At 41.3% G+C, this 21,078-nt stretch overlaps 2 protein-coding genes across 4 annotated transcripts; one reads left to right on the top strand and one right to left on the bottom strand.

Annotated features, from left to right (window-relative positions):
- Nucleotides 1-8,036: 8,036 nt before the first annotated feature.
- On the top strand, nt 8,037-14,143 carry LOC119286593 (protein NLP2-like). Its single transcript, XM_037565980.1, has 6 exons — nt 8,037-8,393; nt 8,788-9,626; nt 10,695-10,736; nt 10,824-11,501; nt 12,586-12,778; nt 12,951-14,143. Exons 2-6 carry the CDS (start codon nt 8,850-8,852, stop codon nt 13,955-13,957), a joined length of 2,697 nt encoding a protein of 898 aa, XP_037421877.1. The 5' UTR covers nt 8,037-8,393; nt 8,788-8,849; the 3' UTR covers nt 13,958-14,143.
- Nucleotides 14,144-14,656: 513 nt separating this feature from the next.
- LOC119286592 (F-box/LRR-repeat protein 12-like) lies at nt 14,657-18,220 on the bottom strand. Of its 3 annotated transcripts, XM_037565978.1 has the most exons (4): nt 18,009-18,220; nt 16,380-16,437; nt 16,199-16,301; nt 14,657-16,102 (listed from the first exon to the last, which is right to left on the bottom strand). In XM_037565978.1, the coding sequence occupies exon 4, from the start codon at nt 16,065-16,067 to the stop codon at nt 14,907-14,909; it is 1,161 nt and encodes a 386-aa protein (XP_037421875.1). In that variant the 5' UTR covers nt 16,068-16,102; nt 16,199-16,301; nt 16,380-16,437; nt 18,009-18,220; the 3' UTR covers nt 14,657-14,906. The 3 variants fall into 3 exon arrangements, with proteins under 3 accessions (XP_037421875.1, XP_037421874.1, XP_037421876.1); XM_037565977.1 differs by having other exon boundaries at nt 14,657-16,301; XM_037565979.1 differs by having other exon boundaries at nt 16,199-16,392.
- Nucleotides 18,221-21,078: the final 2,858 nt, after the last annotated feature.

Here is a 21,078-nt window from a genome sequence, read left to right as displayed (position 1 = left end):
GTAATGCACCTGCTACCTTTCAAAGATGTATGACTGCTATATTATCTGATTTTTGTGAAAAGATTGTTGAGGTTTTCATGGATGATTTCTCCGTTTTATGGAACTTCTTTTGATGATTGCTTAAGCAACCTTGATCGAGTTTTGCAGAGATGTGAAGAAACTAATCTTGTCTTGAATTGGGAGAAGTGCCACTTTATGGTTAATGAAGGCATTGTCTTGGGGCATAAAATTTCTGAAAGAGGTATTGAAGTTGATAAAGCTAAAGTTGATGCTATTGAAAAGATGCCGTGTCCAAAGGACATTAAAGGTATAAGAAGTTTCCTTGGCCATGCGGGTTTTTATAGGAGGTTCATTAAAGACTTCTCAAAAATTTCCAGGCCTCTGACTAATCTCTTACAAAAAGATGTTCCTTTTGTCTTTGATGATAATTGTGTAGAGGCATTTGAAATACTTAAGAAAGCTTTGATTTCTGCACCTATTGTTCAGCCTCCTGATTGGGATTTACCCTTTGAAATTATGTGTGATGCTAGTGATTATGCTGTAGGTGCTGTTCTAGGACAAAGAGTTGATAAGAAATTAAATGTTATCTAATATGCTAGTAAAACTCTAGACAGTGCCCAGAGAAATTATGCTACTACTGAAAAGGAATTTTTAGCAGTTGTATTTGCTTGTGATAAGTTCAGACCTTATATTGTTGATTCTAAAGTAACTGTTCACACTGATCATGCTGCTATTAAATATCTTATGGAAAAGAAAGATGCTAAACCTAGACTTATTAGACGGGTTCTCCTACTACAAGAATTTGATTTGCATATTATTGATAGAAAGGGAGCTGAGAACCCCGTTGCAGACAACTTGTCTAGATTAGAACATATTCTTGATGACCCACTACCTATTGATGATAGCTTTCCTGATGAACAATTAGCTATCATAAATGCTTCTCGTACTGCTCCATGGTATGTTGATTATGCAAATTACATTGTTGCTAAATTTATACCATGTTTCACATACCGGCAAAAGAAAAAAGTTTTTCTACGATTTAAGACATTACTTCTGGGATGACCCACACCTTTATAAAGGAGTAGATGGGGTTATTAGACATTGTGTACTTGAGCATGAACAGGAACATATCCTACGCAAGTGTCACTCCGAGGCTTATGGAGGACACCATGCTGGAGATAGAACTGCGCATAAGGTATTGCAATCAGGTTTTTATTGGCTTGCTCTCTTCAAAGATGCCCGTAAGTTTGTCTTAGCTTATGATGAATGTCAAAGAATTGGTAATATTAGTAGACGTCAAGAAATGCCTATGAATTATTCACTTGTTATTGAACCATTTGATGTTTGGGGCTTTGATTATATGGGACTGTTTCCTTCCTCTAATGGGTATACACATATTTTAGTTGCTGACGTTACTAAGTGGGTAGAAGCTACTCCAGCTAGTAGTGCTGATCATAACACCTCTATTAAGATGCTTAAAGAAGTTATTTTTCCAAGGTTTGAAGTCCCTAGATACTTAATGACTGATGATGGTTCACATTTTATTCATGGTGCTTTTCGTAAAATGCTTGCTAAGTATGATGTTAATCATAGAATTGCATCTCCATATCATCCACAGTCTAGTGGTCAAGTAGAACTGAGTAATAGAGAGCTTAAATTAATTTTGCAAAAGGCTGTTAATAGATCTAGAAAGAATTGGTCCAAGAAACTTGATGATGCATTATGGGCCTATAGAACTGCATATAAAAATCCTATGGGTATGTCTCCGTATAAGATGGTTTATGGAAAAGCATGTCACTTACCTCTCAAACTAGAACATAAGGCATATTGGGCCATTAAAGATCTCAATTATGATTTCAAACTTGCCGGTGAGAAGAGACTATTTGACATTAGCTCACTTGATGAATGGAGAACCCATGCCTATGAGAATGCCAAACCGTTTAAAGAAAAAGTTAAAAGATGGCATGACAAAAGGATACAAAAACGTGAGTTTAATGTAGGTGATTATGTATTGTTATACAACTCTCGTTTAAGATTTTTTGCAGGAAAACTCCTCTCTAAATGGGAAGGTCCTTACGTTATCGAGGAGGTCTATCATTCTGGTGCTATAAAAATCAACAACTTCGAAGGCACAAATCCAAGGGTGGTGAACGGTCAAAGAATCAAACATTATATCTCAGGTAATCCTATAAATGTTGAAACTAATGCTATTGAAACCGTAACCCCGGAGGAGTATATAAGCGACACTTTCTAGAACGTTTCAGACTCCTAAAAGGAATAGGTATGTGGTACGGTAAGTAAACCGACTCCAAAATAGTTCTAATAGCAATTTTTCTTCGTTTTGAAATATTTAAGAAAATAGGAAAAATAAGAAGCAGTCTGGGAAGGACACAAGGCATCCACGAGGGTGGAGGGCGCGCCCCTTGCCTTGTGGGCACCTCGTGTGCCCTCCGGACTCCGTTTTCTTACATGATACTTCTTTTGGTCGGTAAAAATTCATTATATAATCTCCCGGAGGTTTTGACCACCGTACCACGCAAATATCCTCTGTTTTTGTTTCGAGTTGTTCTACTGCAGAGTTAGATCAAGATGTCTTCTCAAGAGTCAGTCGGGGAGAGCCGGGTGTCTCATCCGACACCGGGACCAGGAGCAAACAGTGATGCTGACCACTTTGGGCCATCAACAGAGGAAGAGATGGAGGCCGACTTGAAAAGGATAGATGCCATGGAAGAGGATCAAGAAGTTACTTCTCGTTTCCGAGCCAGATTCACGATCGGGGAACTACAGAGCTCAGCTATTCCAAACTCGGTCATCCCTTCCAATGTTAGATTTCTTTCTTATGAAAATATGAAAAAGAGTGTTACTTGTTCTCCCGCAGCTATGCAACATCCATGGGTGAAAGGAGCTTTAGCCGTCACGGGCAAGCTCCGTAAGGAAATAATGGACCTCAAGCAACAAGTTAATAAGCTCGAGGAAGAGAATCACATCCTAGGGGGCATCATCGCCAAGAACATCACATCACCACCTCATAATAAAGAGACATAAGTACATGGGTATGGGCACTCCCCTTGTCAACGGCCGAGCTTGGGGGAGTGCCCCAGTATCGTATCACTATCACACTTTTATCTTTACCGTTTTTCTTAGTTCGATCCTTTTGATAATATCTTGATCTAGTAGAATAAAGTTTCAGTATGATTTAGTTTTGAGTTTTGCTTTATGATCCTTCTATGTAATCGAGTCTGTGAGCTATATATAATAAATATTAGTGTTGAGTCAAGGGCTTTGCCATCTTGCCATGATATGGAGGGAATAAAAATAAAATAAAAGAGAAAGAATAAAAATAAATAAAGAGATCATATGGATCTTATGGAGAGTAATGACTTCACATATAAAGAGTATGATGAATAGAAGTTGTTGAGAGTTGACAAACATAATTTTGGTCATCATTACAATTAATAGGAAGTAATAAAGAAAGAGAGGTTTTCACATATAAATATACTATCTTGGACATCTTTTATGATTGTGAGCACTCATTAAACTATGACATGCTAAAAAGTTGATGTTGGACAAGGAAGACAACATAATGGGTTATGCTTTCTTACATCCGAAATAAATTATATTGTCATGGATCATCCAACATGTTGTGCTTGCCTTTCCCCCTCATGCTAGCCAAATTCTTTGCACCAAGTAGAGATACTACTTTTGCTTCCAAATATCCTTAAACTCAGTTTTGCCATGAGAGTCCACCATATCTACCTATGGATTGAGTAAGATCCTTCAAGTAAGTTGTCATGTTGAAGGCAATAAAAATTGCTCTCTAAATATGTATGTTTTATTAGTGTGGAGAAAATAAGCTTTATACGATCTTGTGATGTGGAAGCAATAAAGCAACAGACTGCATAATAAAGGTCCATATCACAAGTGGCAATATAAAGTGACGTTCTTTTGCATTAACATTTTGTGCATCCAACCATAAAAGCACATGACAACCTCTGCTTCCCTCTGCGAAGGGCCTATCTTTTACTTTTGTCTTATACCTTATACAAGAGTCATGGTGATCTTCACCTTTCCTTTTTACATTTTATCCTTTGGCAAGCACATTGTGTTGGAAAGATCCAGATATATATATATCCAATTGGATGTAAGTTATCATGAACTATTATTGTTGACATTACCCTTGAGATAAAAGATTGGGAGGAAAAACTATAAGCCCCTATCTTTCTCTGTGTCCGATTAAAACTTCATACCCATAAATATTGCGTGAGTGTTAGCAATTGTGAAAGACTAAATGATAGTTGAGTATGTGGACTTGCTGAAAAGCTCTTATATTGACTCTTTCTGATGTTATGATAAATTGCAATTGCTTCAATGACTGAGATTATAGTTTGTTAGTTTTCAATGAAGTTTCCGATTCATACTTGAAATTGTGAATGAATTGTTACTTTAGCATAAGAAATCATATGACAATATATATGTTGCTGTTCTAAGAATGATCATGATGCTCTCATGTCCGTATTTTATTTTATCGACACCTCTATCTCTAAACATGTGGACATATTTTTCGTTATCGGCTTTCGCTTGAGGACAAGCGAGGTCTAAGCTTGGGGGAGTTGATACGTGCATTTTGCATCATGATTTTATATCGATATTTATTGCATTATGGGTTGTTATTACACATTATGTCACAATACTTATGCCTATTCTCTCTTATTTTACAAGGTTTACATGAAGAGGGAGAGTGCCGGCAGCTGGAATTCTGGGCTGGAAAGGAGCAAATATTAGAGACCTATTCTGCACAACTCCAAAAGTCCTGAAACTCCATGGAAGTCAGTTTCAGAATATATAAAAAATATTGGGCGGAGGAAGCACCAGAGGGGGCCACCCACCATCCACAAGGGTGGGGGCGCGCCCTACCCCCCTAGGCGCGCCCCTGCCTCGTGGGCCCCCTGGCAGGCCTCCGGTGCCCATCTTTGGCTATGTGAAGTCTTTTGCCCTGGAAAAAAATCATAAGCAAGCTCTCAGGACGAAACTCGGCCACCACAAGGCGGAACCTTGGCGGAACCAATCTAGGGCTCCGGCAGAGCTGTTCTGCCAGGGAAACATCCCTCCGGGAGGGGGAAATCATCACCATCGATCCTCTCATCGGGAGGGGGTCAATCTCCATCAACATCTTCACCAGAACCATCTCATCTCAAACCCTAGTTCATCTCTTGTACCCAATCTTTGTCTCCAAACCTCAGATTGGTACCTGTGGGTTGCTAGTAGTGTTGATTACTCCTTGTAGTTGATGCTAGTTGGTTTATTTGGTGGAAGATCATATGTTCAGATCCTTTATGCATATTAATACCTCTCTGATTATGAACATGAATATGATTTGTGAGTAGTTACGTTTGTTCCTGAGGACATGGGAGAAGTCTTGCTATAAGTAGTCATGTGAATTTGGTATTCGTTCGATATTTTGATGAGATGTATGTTGTCTCTCCTCTAGTGGTGTCATGTGAACATCGACTACATGACACTTCACCATTGTTTGGGCCTAGGGGAAGGCATTGGGAAGTAATAAGTAGATGATGGGTTGCTAGAGTGACAAAAGCTTAAACCCTAGTTTATGCGTTGCTTTGTAAGGGGCTGATTTGGATCCATATGTTTCATGCTATGGTTAGGTTTACCTTAATACTTCTTTTGTAGTTGCGGATGCTTGCAAGAGGGGTTAATCATAAGTGGGATGCTTGTCCAAGGAAGGGCAGTACCCAAGCACCGGTCCACCCACATATCAAATTATCAAAGTACCGAACGCGAATCATATGAGCGTGATGAAAACTAGCTTGACGATAATTCCAACGTGTCCTCGGGAGTGTTTTCCTTTTATATAAGAGTTTGTCTAGGCTTGTCCTTTGCTACAAAAAGGATTGGGCCATCTTGCTGCACCTTATTTACTTTTATTACTTGTTACCCGTTACAAATCACCTTATCACAAAACTATCTGTTACCACTAATTTCAGTGCTTGCAGAGAATACCTTACTGAAAACTTTTTATCATTTCCTTCTGCTCCTCGTTGGGTTCAACACTCTTACTTATCAAAAGGACTACGATAGATCCCCTATACTTGTGGGTCATCAGACACAAACCCTAACAAAACTAAAAGAAACACCTAAAAACTGAGCCCTCTCGCCGGCAAGGGCCAGGATCCACAGCGCCCCATGGTCCTAAGACCATAGGAGAAGAGGCGGACCGACGACGGCACCGGTTAGAGGTAGAGGAAACCTAGGTGACAACCCATGGGTAGCACATATGAAGAGCCCATGCAACGCGTATCTCAAAGAGATCTTTTGTTACCTTGGGGGTTTGAAGGTAGTCTTCACAATCGCTGCCTACTAAGGATAGAGACCATCCACAAGGTAGTACCCCATGGTGTAGTCATGCCTATTGACGGTCAGTTGCATGCTGGAGCATGCCCCATCAAAGTCTAGTATACGATGGAGATCGTTGAAGCATGTTGATATCGTTGTGAGACCCTAGCATGCCAAAGAAAGAGTGTCAAATCCATAAGTTCTTTTGATGTCACTGCTTCCAAGTATATTGGCAGGCCCTTTGGCGTGAACTTGGTATTGCCCGGCCAAACCCATGGAGCAGATTTTCCATCAACAATGCATGCAATTGACTATATCGAGCATACCGGGAAAGCCACTTGCTACTCCAATTGCCAAAAGCTTTTATGTATCCTTGGGATTTGGTTCTCTCAAGTACTCCAGTCCAAACACCTTCACTGCAGCAATGTCAAATCTTACTATTACGTTAATCCATCGTGTCCCTACGAATGTGAAAAAAACTCAAAAATAGTTCAAACATTTTCCTGAAGACATGGTGGTCGGACTAGGATGTACCGGGGTGGCGTCCGGGGTGGTCACCGTATCCAGTGGGAGGGGGAGGACGAGGGACGGCGCCGAAGCTCTGGGTGGGGGCTGGACAAGGGATGACGCGGGAGGTCTGGGTGAGGGTAGGAAGGGAAGGGCACAACACAGATGCGAAACATAACATGAGAGGAAAAGAACATGTTGGGATGCGGGATGGGGCGATTTTGGAGTATTTGGGATGGGTTGTGAGTGTCGTGTCTGAGAGATGTTTGTATGGCCCCAAATCCGCCCCACTTATGGTTGGGTTTGGGAACTATCGAATAACCCGGACCATTAGGTTGGATATGTGGGCGTCTGTCGAACGGGAGTTTTCTGTCCGTACACTGTCTAGGCTGTCCGCCCGAACATACCGGGAGGAGGGAGGATGTTGTGGGCCTCGACTATGAAATGCTCCTAGATATGGCGGAGAGGTGATAATCTAAGGTGTTTTCTAGAGTTACTTTCACTCCACTATTTTCTCGCCCCCCACCCCCTCCTCTCAACTTTGCCTCGTTGTTCATATATGTTTAACACTTGTATGCCATAAAAAGATAAAAACACATCTTACCTTTTAAAGCAACCTCATAACTTTTTGTCATTTCCTAACATCATACCCCCTCCGTCCAGTACTAACTGTGGCTCAAACGAATGTATTTAGCTATATTTTAGTGCTAGACACATTCATTTGAGCGACAATTAAGATCGAACGGAAAGAGTACACAATAATTCCCATCAACAAACGAACTGAGCATAGCTTGGTTAGGTTTCTTGTGGTGGAACCAGCTCATTAGGATTCAAGTCATAGACTTGGCTCTGGTGTTTGTATTTTCCTGGATTTATTTCAGACTCACTGGCGATGTTTGTTACGTGGGAGCAGACATTTCCATGGACTACGAGGCGTCAGTGATGACTTCGTCAATCTCAAGATGTGATGTCGAGCCAGTATCTTGGAGGTGCGGTATAGGATGTGCGTGCGTGCGTTCACAAGGGTGAGCGTACGTGGGAATCTGCACTTGTACTGTGAAATCTCATCGACAAGAAAATTAAAATCCGGGTACCTGTTTGTAATATCAAAAGAGTTCAAGCGCATGAACCGAAAGATTATGTGCAAGTACCAAACAGAGAGCAAAAAGACAGCAGATGAGCCGTGGCAGGGGGAGAAGAGTTCCGAGTTCCTCCCCTACCGGCCGCCCTCTTATCATTCCTGCCCCGGCGAGAGGGAATCTTGGGAATCTCCTCCAGCAACCCACCTCACCTCGACTCTTTGAATCCACCGCGGTCCTGCCGCCTCTATAGAACTAGTTTATTCCCTTTCGTGCGCTACAAAAATCTTCTCTTTTTTTATACAGAAAAATAAGTGGCGATGATGGTGACAGGCTTGTGTTGGGGGTTCATGCGCACTCCCGCAGCTACTTAGGTATCGGGTCGCGAGGGTCGAGCGCCAGCGCTCCATTCCCCCCGGATTGGATTCTGGTTTCTTCGTCCAAGAATTACCCGAGGTATGAGGAGACATGACCCACCCGAGAGTTTCTGTTTTGAGCTTGCTTTCCTGAAGAACTGCTGCGCTGCATGAAATTATTCCCTTTTCCCTTCATTTTTCGATGAACTGCACTGTTTGACATCAAGTAGGACTAATTCTTGTACTACTAAGGAGCAGATATATATGATACTGAAATCTCACTTATTTTTGGAAGGGAAATCTTTTTTCTTTGAGGGTTTGGAAGGGAAATCTCACTTCATGTATATCAGTCGTTGCCATATGTGTGCTTTATTGTGCAAAATTGTTCCCTTCTGGGTAGAAGAAAGTGTAAATTCTACACAAAGGAGGATTCAGTGGGATTTCTTTTAGCAATTTATTTCATTAGATGTTGCTAAAAGTAAATGTCTCTGCAGGAATCGAAATTCTTTGTGTTTTGGTTCAGAAAGATTTGATCTTGGGAGGAGAAAGGTCAGGCATGGATGAGAATGGGACACCAGATTACAGCGGTGGGGGCTCGGACATGGACCTGCTCATGCTCTCAGGGTTTGACGACCTTGACAGTTTCCCAGAGCTCGGCGCCGGTCCTTCATTTAGTGACGGTATCTTGTCGTCTTTCAGTGTTTCACCTGCGCAGCAGGTGACACATATCTCACCTTCACCACCTTCTGTGGATGCTGAGGAGCAAGGTGATGTTTCCATTACTGATGGTAGTGATTGCTCTGTCAGTTTAGCCTCTAACGAGGTCATGAATGTGAGCGCTCCCACTGTCCCAAAGACAGTTTATGGCGGCGTCACCCTGACGGAGAAGATGCTCAGGGCATTGGCCATGCTTAAAGAAGCATCAACTGCTGGGCCAGTCCTTGTGCAAGTTTGGATCCCTGTAAGAAATGGAGATCACCAAGTGCTGACCACCTCTGACCAGCCTTTCTTGCTTGATGAGAGGCTCACAGGGTACAGGGAAGTCTCTAGGCAGTTCACATTCTCAGCCACAGAAGGACCTGGTCTGTTTCCTGGATTGCCTGGGCGTGTTTTCATATCCGGTATGCCAGAGTGGACATCGAACGTGATGTACTACAACACTTCAGAGTTCTTGAGGGTAGATTATGCGATTCGCAATGAAGTCCGGGGATCCCTTGCCATGCCGGTTTTCAACTCAAGTGGCGGCTCTTGCTGTGCTGTGTTGGAAGTAGTCATGACACAGGAAAAGGATAACTTTTGCTCAGAGATGGACAACCTTTCTAATGCTCTGCAGGTTGATGATTATTTCTTCCGCTGTTCCTAAAATTCTTCTTCAGAATTGGAATTACTACGCACTACAGTTCTGGAGAAATGCATGATAGTAAAAAAACTGCATGTTGCAAGATTACCTTTTCTTTTTATCTAACTGCTTGCTTCCAGTATAATAACTTCTTTTATTAAAGTATGCTGTCCAATTAAGCTGATACAGATTATCCAGTTGCAAATTTGGTTACTGCTGAAATCATTGCTTCGTCATTGTTTTCTTTGCAGTTCATTACAGATTCATATGTTATACTAAACAGGCACAATATCATGAACTGAAGCAGATAGTATCAAGTTTGTGTAATCAAGAGAGGTGATGTGCTTTTAGTGCACCTGATAAAAAAAATTATGTGCTTAGTGGAATCCCATTATTGGTGTACACCTTGCACTCTTCACTTGCGAACTAGATTACTTAAAAACTTATTAAAAAATGTTATGTAGTGAAAGAGGTAATCTGCTTAGTGGCACTACTTTCAAACTAGAGAACTGGACAAATATACTTTCTTCAATCTTCTTCTCAGAACTCACAGTAGTGGTAGTGGAAGTGCACTGTAGTACTGTATATGCTCCATAAAAAGCACTTCCTTTAATTATTCATATGGAAGTTTTAGCATAAGATATTTTACGGGTTTTAGCTTTCTTACACATATGTTGATTCTTACCAAAGTATTCCCTCCATTCCATAATGTACTGTATATTGACTCTTTGGAAATCAAACTTTACAAACTTTGACCAAGTTTGTAGAGATAAATATCTACATCTAGAATACCAACTACATAATCATGAGACATATTTTCATATTATATATAGCTGGTATTTTTTACATATAAATAGCTTTCTCTATAAACCTATCCAGTAGTTTGAAACTATCTACAGTTCAAACATGTAAATGAGTCGATGAAATTAGTAGAATTATTATACATGAACCGTATTTCCAAAATGGGTGCTAATTTCTGTTCCAATCCAAGCCTGTACACATATGATCTGTAAGCCCAAAGCATTTCTCATAATATTAATTGTGACATTTGTAATTTTGCAGTCTGTTCAGCTCAGCACTGTGCAAGCAAGGACACATCCTCAGGTACCATTATGCATTACTGTTGCATCCATTGCACAGAAAAGACGTGTCAACATAATTGTTGAAATAACTCAATACTCTACGTTGCAGAGCCTTACTAGGAATCAGCAATCAGTATTGACGGAAATATTGGATGTTCTCAAAGCTGTTTGCCATACACACATGCTACCTTTGGCACTTGCATGGATTCCAGTTTGTCCCAACAGCAATTTGAATGTGTCAGCAGAGTATGGTGACCAGGCTATAAAATTTGGTCTGAGGAACAAAGATGTCCTTTGCGTACAAGAATCTGCCTGTTACATCAATGACATGAGAATGCATGATTTTCTCCGTGCCTGTGCAGAACACCCCCTTGAGAAAGGACAAGGTGTTGCTGGAAATGCAATTTTATCAAATCACCCCTTCTTCTCATCTGATGTGAGAGAATATGATATGCACGATTATCCGCTGGTACATCATGCCCGTAAGTTCGGTCTTCATGCTGCTGTTGCTATCAGATTGCGTAGCACATACACTGGCAATGATGACTATGTGTTAGAGTTTTTCCTTCCACTGACGTGCAAAGTTCGTGAAGAACAACAGCTCTTACTTGATGACATCTCAATGACCATGCAAAGAGTATGCAGTAGTCTGAGAACAGTTTCAGATGCTGAACTGAAGGAAAACACCATAATAATGCAATCAGCTATAAGATGCTCGTCGTCTGATGTTTCTATTAATTCATGTGACCAAATTGATGTATCCAGTGAAGTCAAAAAATATGCTAAGGTTCTTTTTCCATTCTCAATTTTTATCTCCCTCCTTTCTCTCCTCCCTCTCTCTCTTCTGATTGGTCCAGGCTTTCTGTGCTCCAGTCCTTAATATTTTTCTAAAGGCCCAATTTCTTTACAATTGTAAGTTGGAACTCTGCAAGGAGATTTTGGTCAACAAACTACTGGATAGGTTTCCTGCATAACATTTTTTTGTGGCTCATTTCTTGTATTGTGCTGCAATATAGTTGTAGATGTCTTTTCCTGCCGCATCATCTTGTCAGCTCTTTATCTTCTTCTAATATTTCATAAAAGGTGTTCTTAGGTTTTGCAGAGCTTAACTAAAATGCGTCCTAAAAATAGAACATGTATACGATTACTCCATGTCGATTTTGAATCTTATCAAGTCTTTGTAGCTGAGAAGTTCAATATCTTTCCAGTTTATAATGCAGAGCTAGAGATCTGAATGCCGTTATATATTTTCCAGAAACTAATTTGGTGGTCATGTTAAATGAATATTTTTGAAACAGAGACTATATCCTAAACCAATTAGAATTCAAACACATGTGCTATAAGAAATCCTTGAGGAATCCTACTAGAAATGGGAGTCCTCCGTGGCAGGTGGGAACCAATGACGGGGCCGGCCATGGAACACAACCCAAGCAATCAAGTGGATACAAGACTAAAGCGAGAGGATAGGATTGTTCTGAAAAAAAGTAAGAAAGGTGGATGGATAAGAGACTAGGTTTCTTCAGCACTAGATTCTTGTATAGGATAAAGATCCAAGGGTCCTAAAGGGGTGATATGGCTGTGAGAGAGCGACAACCCTTGGTACTTTGTGAGGTTGTGTTTAAATAATTCATGGTCAGCCTTGCCAAATCTCTTCTCTTTTGTCGTGATTGTTCGTTTTCATTATAATAGTACTCTCTATGGGGTTCATCTACATCTGTTTTGATAGTGTATACGTTCGTAAAATACCTGACAAACTCTTATCGGATCAAAGTCTGATTGAATCAGGAGGCTGTTGAGTGTAAGGGCATCTCAGTATAAATATGCCCTACAAATTAAAAACTAATGACTAATCTATTTCATTTGTTTTGCAGTTTGAACCTGGCAGCACATCTGAAAATTTTCAAAACTGCAGCTCAACAGGGAAGAATGTTAGCTTGACTGTCCTTCAGGAATCTACATCTGATAGGCTGCAAATACGCAGCTCAACGGAGAAGAATGTTAGCTTGAAAGTCCTTCAGCAATACTTTGCTGGCAGTTTAAAAGATGCTGCAAAGAGCATTGGTGGTAAGTTCTTCATGCTGTCACGGTCATTTGCTGGTATATATTTATACAAATCAATGGTTGTTATTCAGTTAGGTGATGAATCTGAACAAAGCACACCGTCATTTGAAAAATCCAAGTAACCATATGATGCTGTAGGTAAAGGAACTTACAGGAATCTTTTGTTCCTTTGCAGTTTGCCCTACAACGCTGAAAAGGATATGCCGGCAGCATGGAATATCAAGGTGGCCATCTCGTAAGATAAAGAAGGTAAACCGGTCACTACAGAAGATTCAGAATGTCATAAGTACTGTACACGGAGTGGAGGGAGAGATAAAATATGATCCTGCCACTGGATGTATTGTTTCATCTGTTTCCCATACCGAAGAGTCTTCAATGATGATGAATGTAGAACATCAAAGTTCTGATTCCCTGCCCATTGAATGCCATAAGTTCCAACCTGATTATGATGCATACCAAAGAGAACATCTAGGCCAAGCTGTACTCCACAAAGCACAGAATGACAAACGGAGCGAAACTCATATTAACCTGAATCCTGGAGGGTTATGCCGAAATTCAAATTTTGGCAGAACATCAAAAGGGCCACGGTGTCAGGATGCGTCAAACAGTTCGTATCTTACAAAAGAAATGATCTCTGCTGACGGTACGGATATGTGGGTTGAGGGAGCTGAGCAAAAGAACGTAGTGTGGAATTCTATTTCTATGCCACAGCAATGCAAAATTGAGATAGAAACAGACAAGTCTAATACAATTGTTGAGCAAAGCCTAGCATCTTCTTCCAGCATGACAGATTGCTCCAGTGGCGGTACATCCAGTGATGGGACTTTGAAGAAATGTTTTAAGAGTCGGTCAGTTGACGGAAGCAATGCAAGCATAGTTGTGAAGGCCGCTTACAAGGATGATACTGTAAGGTTGAAGTTACTACCATCCATGAAATACGAGAATCTGCTTGAAGAAATTGCGAAGAGGCTGAAGCTATCAGTTGGTGCATTTCAGCTCAAGTACAAGGATGATGAGGATGAATGGGTGATTTTAGCAAGCGATGCTGATCTCCAGGAATGCCTTGATGTATTAGACACCACCGGGTCACGCATCGTGAAAATTCAAGTACGAGATGTTCCATGCGCTACTAGAGCTGCTTCAGGTAGTAGCTCAATATCTCTGGTCGATAGGTCAGGGTGATGCCTCATGGTGCAAAACACTGGTGTTTTACTCATGACACATGGCTTTAGCAAGGCGCCGATCTGTAACATGTACTCGTGACATAGTATGGTAAACATGTTCATGTAAACCATTGCCAGGGGGTTCAACAGTGTTCATATTTTTTTGGAAGGGAGGAAAATGAATTTCTTTCATCCACCTATTCAAGATTTTGTCTATCTGGGACAATAGTCTACTCTGGGTCTTAGGTTTTGGCCGTGGTAGTTTTAGTTTGTCTCCTTCTTTTCTACCTTTGTACATATTTTGCGATGTACCATTAGTCTACCAGTGAACTGTGGTAGTACACCTGCAAACTTCAAAAAGGAAGGGAAAAGGGATCCTAAGTGTAGGGACACCTTTTATTTCTGAAATCATTAGGCCATCATGCTCTAATTATAAATTGATAGTATGTTTTATGTGGCAATTTCATGAGTGTTGCTGATTTTGAGTTATGGTGATCAGTATTTGACTTCATACAATTCTGGTCAGGATTTTTTTAGTTCTTATGTATTTACCTACATAAAAACGAAGTCTGGTTACAAAACATTGGTGTCACGCCAGAGCACAGTTATCGCATTAAACTTTCAAGGGTTTCGAGAATGAAAACTTTCAAGGGTTTACAAAGTAAGACAACAGATTTAGCTATCAAATTTCATGAGAACACTTCACAGCCATAAGCCAGAGCCGGGACATGCAGATAACGATAGCACCAAACTGACTTCTTACAGTTCATTTGTATAGTTATGGTTCTATCGGCAACATCCTTTACATCATCAACCAAATAAGTATGAACCGGAACAAATAGAATGCACACAGTGACGGCAAAGAACCAATCACTTGCTGTAATGACAAACACAACGGTGGCAACAAGGGCTGGCACCTTGTTCAAGTCAAAACTTTGAAATTCTAACTAAAATTTCCAAGTTCCCGGTCACTGCAACCGGAATAAATCCTCGATTGAGGGGCCAATGGACATGGCTTCGTCCACCATTTGCTTCACACTGGGCCTAGCAATGCTAAATAGTGCCAGGCCATTATTTGTAATCTTGCCACAACCATGTATATGCAGGACCTCAAGGCGCACACATCCATCCTTGAGAGCATGCAATCCTTGGTCACATATGTTTCGGCAACGGTTCACATGAAGAATTCTTAGCTTGTTGCAGTTCAATCCAATCGCCGACCAACCAGGTAAGCGGACGCCATGACAGACAGCAAGGCTCCACTCCTCGATCAACGGACACCCACTAGCTATTGCCACCACAGAATCATCAGTAAGATAGCGGCACATCCTCAGATTCAGAACTCGGAGTTTCTTCATACTGCCAACTCCACCTAGGCAATCCAGCCCAGCTGAACTCCTTAGATTATACAAATTTATGTACTGGAGTCCACCACCACTCGATATGTCTAGCATTCCCTCTGAAGAAAGCATGCAGGACTCGGCTTCTAGGTAAGAAAGTGTACTTGGGCAACCTCTAAATCCAACACCGGATACACCTCTGCAATATGATATGATGAGTGCACAAATGTTTCGGCAATTCCTAAAGATTGAACTAATCCCTCGATCTGAAATGGCTGTGCAGTAACCAAGGTTAAGACTCTTCAAAGAATGACAGCCCTGGGAAAGACTTTCCAAACCAAGATCTGTGATATTTAAGCAGCGGTAAAGTTCCACTATAACCAAATTAGGACATCCGATTGACACTTGTGCTAGACCATCATCTGTTATACCAGAACAGGAGTACAATGAGAAGGACTGCAAAGATGTTCCAGAAACTCCCACTTCGTACAGAGCTGAATCAGATAGCTCATTAAGCCCCGCAAGGGATATCAACTGAAGATATGGAGAACGAGCCAACATCTTTGGAAGGCACTGGGCATGCTCCTTGTATGCTTTAGCATTAAACGAGAAATGAAATATTAGCGATTTTCGAGCAATGTTTCGAACCTTGAACCAATTCTTACAAGTTAACCCAAAAGCATTCCTGTCCGATTCACTTTCAAGCTTGTTAAATATAGAAAGCAGGCAATCATCAGAAAGGCAACTGATACAGCCTTCTATGCTGTCATCCATCATCTTCTTTTCCATATTCTGACTACACTTGACCAATTATTGAGTACCGTCTGAAAGTCGGAGAGCCTGGATCTTTATTAAATAGTTTTGGGATGTACCAGAGGAAGAACTTGCTGGATCAAAGCTACACAATACAGGTGGCTCACCGTATCCATAGCCAATAGATGATCCACATTTTCGGCACAGAAGCTTAGTTTTCGGCCGGTAGCTACGCCAGGTAAGGAAAGGAAAACAAGATATCTCGTCAACCTGAGTAAAACGGCTGAGATCAATAGAAGTGAATGAAATCAGACCCTTCTTCAGAGATTTTTGGTACGAGGATCCTACGTCAGATGTGCTTCTGTTAGAAGATGAAAGATTTAGAGCATATCCACAGGATCCACAGCTGCCAATAGACATGTAATTATTGTCAAAAAATCATGCAGAAAAAAAAAGGAAAAACCATACAGTACCAAAAATGTTTTGTACAGAAGGGGCATAGTAGCCCAAAAAAACTGGTGAAACAATCAAGCTGGTACTCCCTCCATCCGAAAAAGCTTGTCCCTCCTTGGTGCTAGATACATCCATTTGAGGGACAAGCTTTTTCGGACGGAGGAAGTACTTAGGTGTTATTAGCGATAAGAGTCATGTAACATTATGTCACCAGAAAGGTAAAATATACTCCCTCTGTTCACTTTTATAAGGCGTTGTAGACATTTCAGACAACGTGCAAAACAGCTCAATTTCAGTTGTCTGAAACGACTTATAAAAGTGAACGGAGGGAGTAGTACTTGGGTACAAAAAATGGCGAAACAATCAAGCTGATACTTAGCTGTTAGTAATAAGAATTATGTACATTATGTCAACAAAAAAGATCCATATATGTCAATACTTATCAATAACAGGTTCTGTTTATCCAATGTGTATCAACCCTAAATCCTTCCCAAGATTCCTTTATAATTTATTTTTATTGCATCATTGATAAAGAACAATCACAGAAATGCAATTACTGTGCAGCGATAGTCAAGAGACTGTTCACTGCTGTAAATATATAAGTACTTAGTATCAAACATCACGATTCTGCTATTGAAGAAAACAAAAACAAGTCAAACCAAAGAAAAAGCCTGAATTGAGAAAATAAAAATAAAATAAGAATATTCTTTACAAGAAAAAGGAATCTTTGGTGATGCCTCGTACGATCCACTTTTACAACATGGCAAATCCCCAGTTACTAATTGTAATGCCTAGTGGTGCGAGGTTAAATGCTAGATGGTTGCAAGATTGTGGATGGTGCAGGTGCTTAAAGGACAAACTCCGTGGCAACACAAACGTTTCAAGTTTCATACGTTCACGTCAGCATGTCCACGTGTAACACGGTGTATTAACGTTATCATGCAAGGAGAATCCCCAAGAAAGCACGCGCCAAATAGATGGATCTCTACTTATACGTTGCAATTAATTAATTGCGCGCCAAAACCTCCAGCACCATGAATATTCCTGATATCATAAAGTCGACTACCACCAAGCTACAAAATAAGACATTCTATTCTTATTCGCAAAAAATAATAATCAGAATTGTTGTACATGGAGGTCATGGATGGGGGTAGCCCAATTCGCAGAACCGGCATGCAAACCAAGAATTCTGTTTACATCAGACAACAAAAGGCATCAATTATCCCGAGTAGAGATATCCCGAGTGAAGTACTGTAGGAGTAAATTCTACACCAAATAATTATGCAGTAGGCAACAGATTCTTTATCCTAGGTTCTTGATTCGTAAACTAAGACACCAAAATATACTCATCCGAAAAGCTAAGAACCTAGCAGAGCCACCTACGTAGAACAGCTCAGTACCCGAGAGCCTGACCCATACCCAATCCGCCCGAGACTCCAAGAACTCGCCCCTAATTCCCGCCCGAACAACCCAAGACGCCTAACCGGACAAATTGGGACGAGTAGATGGTATGAGGGCAATCACCTGTACACGACGTCGGGCAGGGACATCCTGGGGCGGCAAGATCGGATTGTGGCGCGGGGGTTCTCATGGATTGGGGCGTCAGATGGAAGGGATGACGGCCATTGTTTCGGTCGCGGAGGGGAGGGGACGGGAGCGGCGGAGGTGGGGGAAAGGAAACGGTGCGGATGATGATTTGGCAATTTTGGCAGCTGCGCACGAACTGTCCGTCGAACCGACGTGTGTACGACTCGGCCGGCTGTTGACTATTTGCTTTGCGATTCCGTCCGAGATAAAACTGACGCGTATTTCGTGTAAAGAAAAAAAAATGACGCGTATTTGAATTGGGAGGATAACACTATTGTATGTTGCCATAGCATTTAAGCCGGACTTGGCAAATCCAGCACTCTAAACGTTCAAGAAGTCCGATGCGTTCGTGGACAGTGACCGATCACCCCTTAAGTTTTCGGGAGCCGGCTCCTCTGACTTGCAGGAGCAAAGGTAGGAAATCTAAAGTGGTTCAATGTGTAAAACAACTGAGATAAGTCAGGGAGTATAGTAGGCACTATATGTTGTACTCCCTCTGTAAACTAATATAAGAGCGTTTAGATCATTATTTTAGTAATCTAAACACTTTTATATTAGTTTACGGAGGAAGTACATAATTACTGTAATGAATAACTATGGATAATCATGTGTTTAAATCACTGTTCATGCGTACGTGGTGAAGCAATGTCATGAAATATTGTTTCCTCTGACTTCCTTTGGAATGTTAGAGGATTTTGTTCCAAGTTTTCAATGCCACAATCGGGTACCTCATTTAGCAAACCCAAATCCATACAACCACATGCATTGTAATTAACTCTACAATCATGCATGGCTACTACATCAAGACATGCCATCGTACTACCAAAAATTGGCATGTTCAGACTAAGTATCCGAGGGGCAAGCCTTTCCTTGCCTGTTCGCATGCATATGGATCCCGGTTTTGGAAGTCCATTCAGTGGATTAAGTAGGAAATCCAGCCTAGGTTATCCTTCTCTATCGGCAATGATGAGGGCCCTATTTTTTTCCGAACTGGGCTTTCCCCTTCCATTACAATTTGTTGAGAGTGCCAATGTCATATCATATTTTTATAGAAGGGAGCAAATATGATACAAGAATCATTCGATCAATGCAAACATCAATCATCGGAACACCCAGACCAACCAAGACACAATACACCTAACTTTCAATAACGAAAATAAAAAGTTCTTCGTACTAGAGAATAAGTAACGCGGGGGTAGGGAAAGAGAAGAAGCGAGCTCGGGGCAACACCAGGAAACACACTGCCCGTGCCTGCCATCACGACACATGCCATGGGGGCAAAAACCTGATGTCACCCAAACTACCAAAACCTAGAGAAAACACAATAGTTATGATTTATCTTTTGCAGGGGACCATAGATGAACCAAACCAACTACACAGTTCTCGAACCAAAAGCCAAACCAAACTAAGACGAAACACCAGGCAAAAAGGAGACGTTGGACTGCTTCTCGATGACCTGCAAATCCGAGGCTTAGGGCTCCTTTGATTCAAAGGATTTGCATAGGAATTTTGGAGGATTGGAATCCTTAGGATTTTTTCCTATGTTGGTTGTTTGATTCATAGGATTGAATCCTATGCGGATTTTTCCTAAGGCCTCCTTTGGTTTTGAGAAATTTTGTAGAAATTTCATAGGATAGGATTTCCATAGAAAAAATTCCTTTAGATCCTTTTGTTTGTATATGAAGGAATTCTTCCTATCCTCATAGTTCATAGGAAACTGAACATTAGCCTAGATTCAATGGAAAAGATCATGTAATGTGAATCAAAGGACATCTCTTTTCCTATTCATACTCATAGCATTTGAGATACATGTCATCTCAATTCCTATGGATTTTCTATTCTTATGATTTTCCTAACCCTATGAACCAAAGAAGGCCTAAGGATTTCTTTGTACTACTTCCCACAAGATTTCTAGTATCCACTCAAACTTCTTTGTAAGGATCCTTTATTTTTCCTATGATGTCATCAAACAACCCAAAATCCTGTAGGATTGAGATGACCATGACATTCTAATCCTATGCTTTTCCTATTCCCGTGTTTTAGAATCCCATGAATCAAAGAGGTCTTTAAGTCTTTTTTTTAATTGAAGGCAGGAGCGCTTCCCATTCTATTAGCAGGAGCTGCCCATTCTATTAGCATGAGGAAAACATGTTCCTTTTAGTACAGATACATACCTGAAGGCCATACAAACAGTTGTAGCAAAATGCTCAGCCTAAGAGCATCTACAAACGGAGTTGGCAAAATCGGTGCCTCGAATGCCCGCGTATGCTCCCGTCCACGAACATTGACCGGTCACGTCTCAAAACCGAACACCTCAATTAACAAACCTTAAATCCATACAAACTCATGCAACTATGAACTACCAAAAATTGACATGTTTAACCTACAAACTAGCTATGGAGAAGATCATCCACGGCTACCCTTGCCCTTCCCGGTGCCCTTGTCGTCCTTCTCGTGGAAGTACCGGTCGAAGAAGCAGTATGGATCATGTTGGGTTCAGTCCCACATCAGTTGTGGGAGGAGACAGAACACGACTTATAAGGGTGGGGGTGTCCCCTCTTAATATGCTAGTCTTTTGAGGGGAGAGGGCCCAATGCCTCGGTGTTGCTCTTTGGTTGGGCCTGGTTGGCGCACGTGGGTCGAAAACACTGGTGTTAGCGGACCCATGATTACGTAACTATTGGTATCAGAGCCCAGGTGCTCGGAATAAATCTCGATGGACTAACGGATGGTCGGTCATTGTTGATGGCCTGGAAACGCTAGTGTTAGCAGACCCATGGTGTCGTGTTTTGTCACGGCTGATGCCCTAGTGAAAGGACTTAGATGTGGAACCATCACAACATGGGTTAGCTTGAAGGGGTTGAACGGGACAAAGGACACAAAGGATTTACCCAGGTTCTCCCCTCACAACGAGGTAAAAGCCTACGTCCTGCTTCTAGTTGTATTGCTTGAGTTTCGATTACAAGGGAGCGAATACGCTTGACCTAGCTATCGATCAATTGTTTCT

This window comes from Triticum dicoccoides, chromosome 4A (genome assembly GCF_002162155.2).
Source record: "Triticum dicoccoides isolate Atlit2015 ecotype Zavitan chromosome 4A, WEW_v2.0, whole genome shotgun sequence".
In the NCBI taxonomy this organism is placed as follows: Eukaryota; Viridiplantae; Streptophyta; class Magnoliopsida; order Poales; family Poaceae; genus Triticum; species Triticum dicoccoides.
Note: the sequence above shows the minus strand (reverse complement) of the source record. Positions and strands in the feature narration are given on the sequence as shown.

What these genes read in the sequence shown, in the direction of transcription:
- LOC119286593 (XM_037565980.1), top strand. Translation starts at nt 8,850, where the DNA reads ATGGATGAGAATGGGACACCAGATTACAGCGGTGGGGGCTCGGACATG. An exon ending in AAGTCAAAAAATATGCTAAG is followed by an intron (nt 11,502 to 12,585) that starts GTTCTTTTTCCA and finishes TTTGTTTTGCAG; the next exon opens with TTTGAACCTGGCAGCACATC. An exon ending in TGCTGCAAAGAGCATTGGTG is followed by an intron (nt 12,779 to 12,950) that starts GTAAGTTCTTCA and finishes GTTCCTTTGCAG; the next exon opens with TTTGCCCTACAACGCTGAAA.
- LOC119286592 (XM_037565977.1), bottom strand. Translation starts at nt 16,067, where the DNA reads ATGGAAAAGAAGATGATGGATGACAGCATAGAAGGCTGTATCAGTTGC.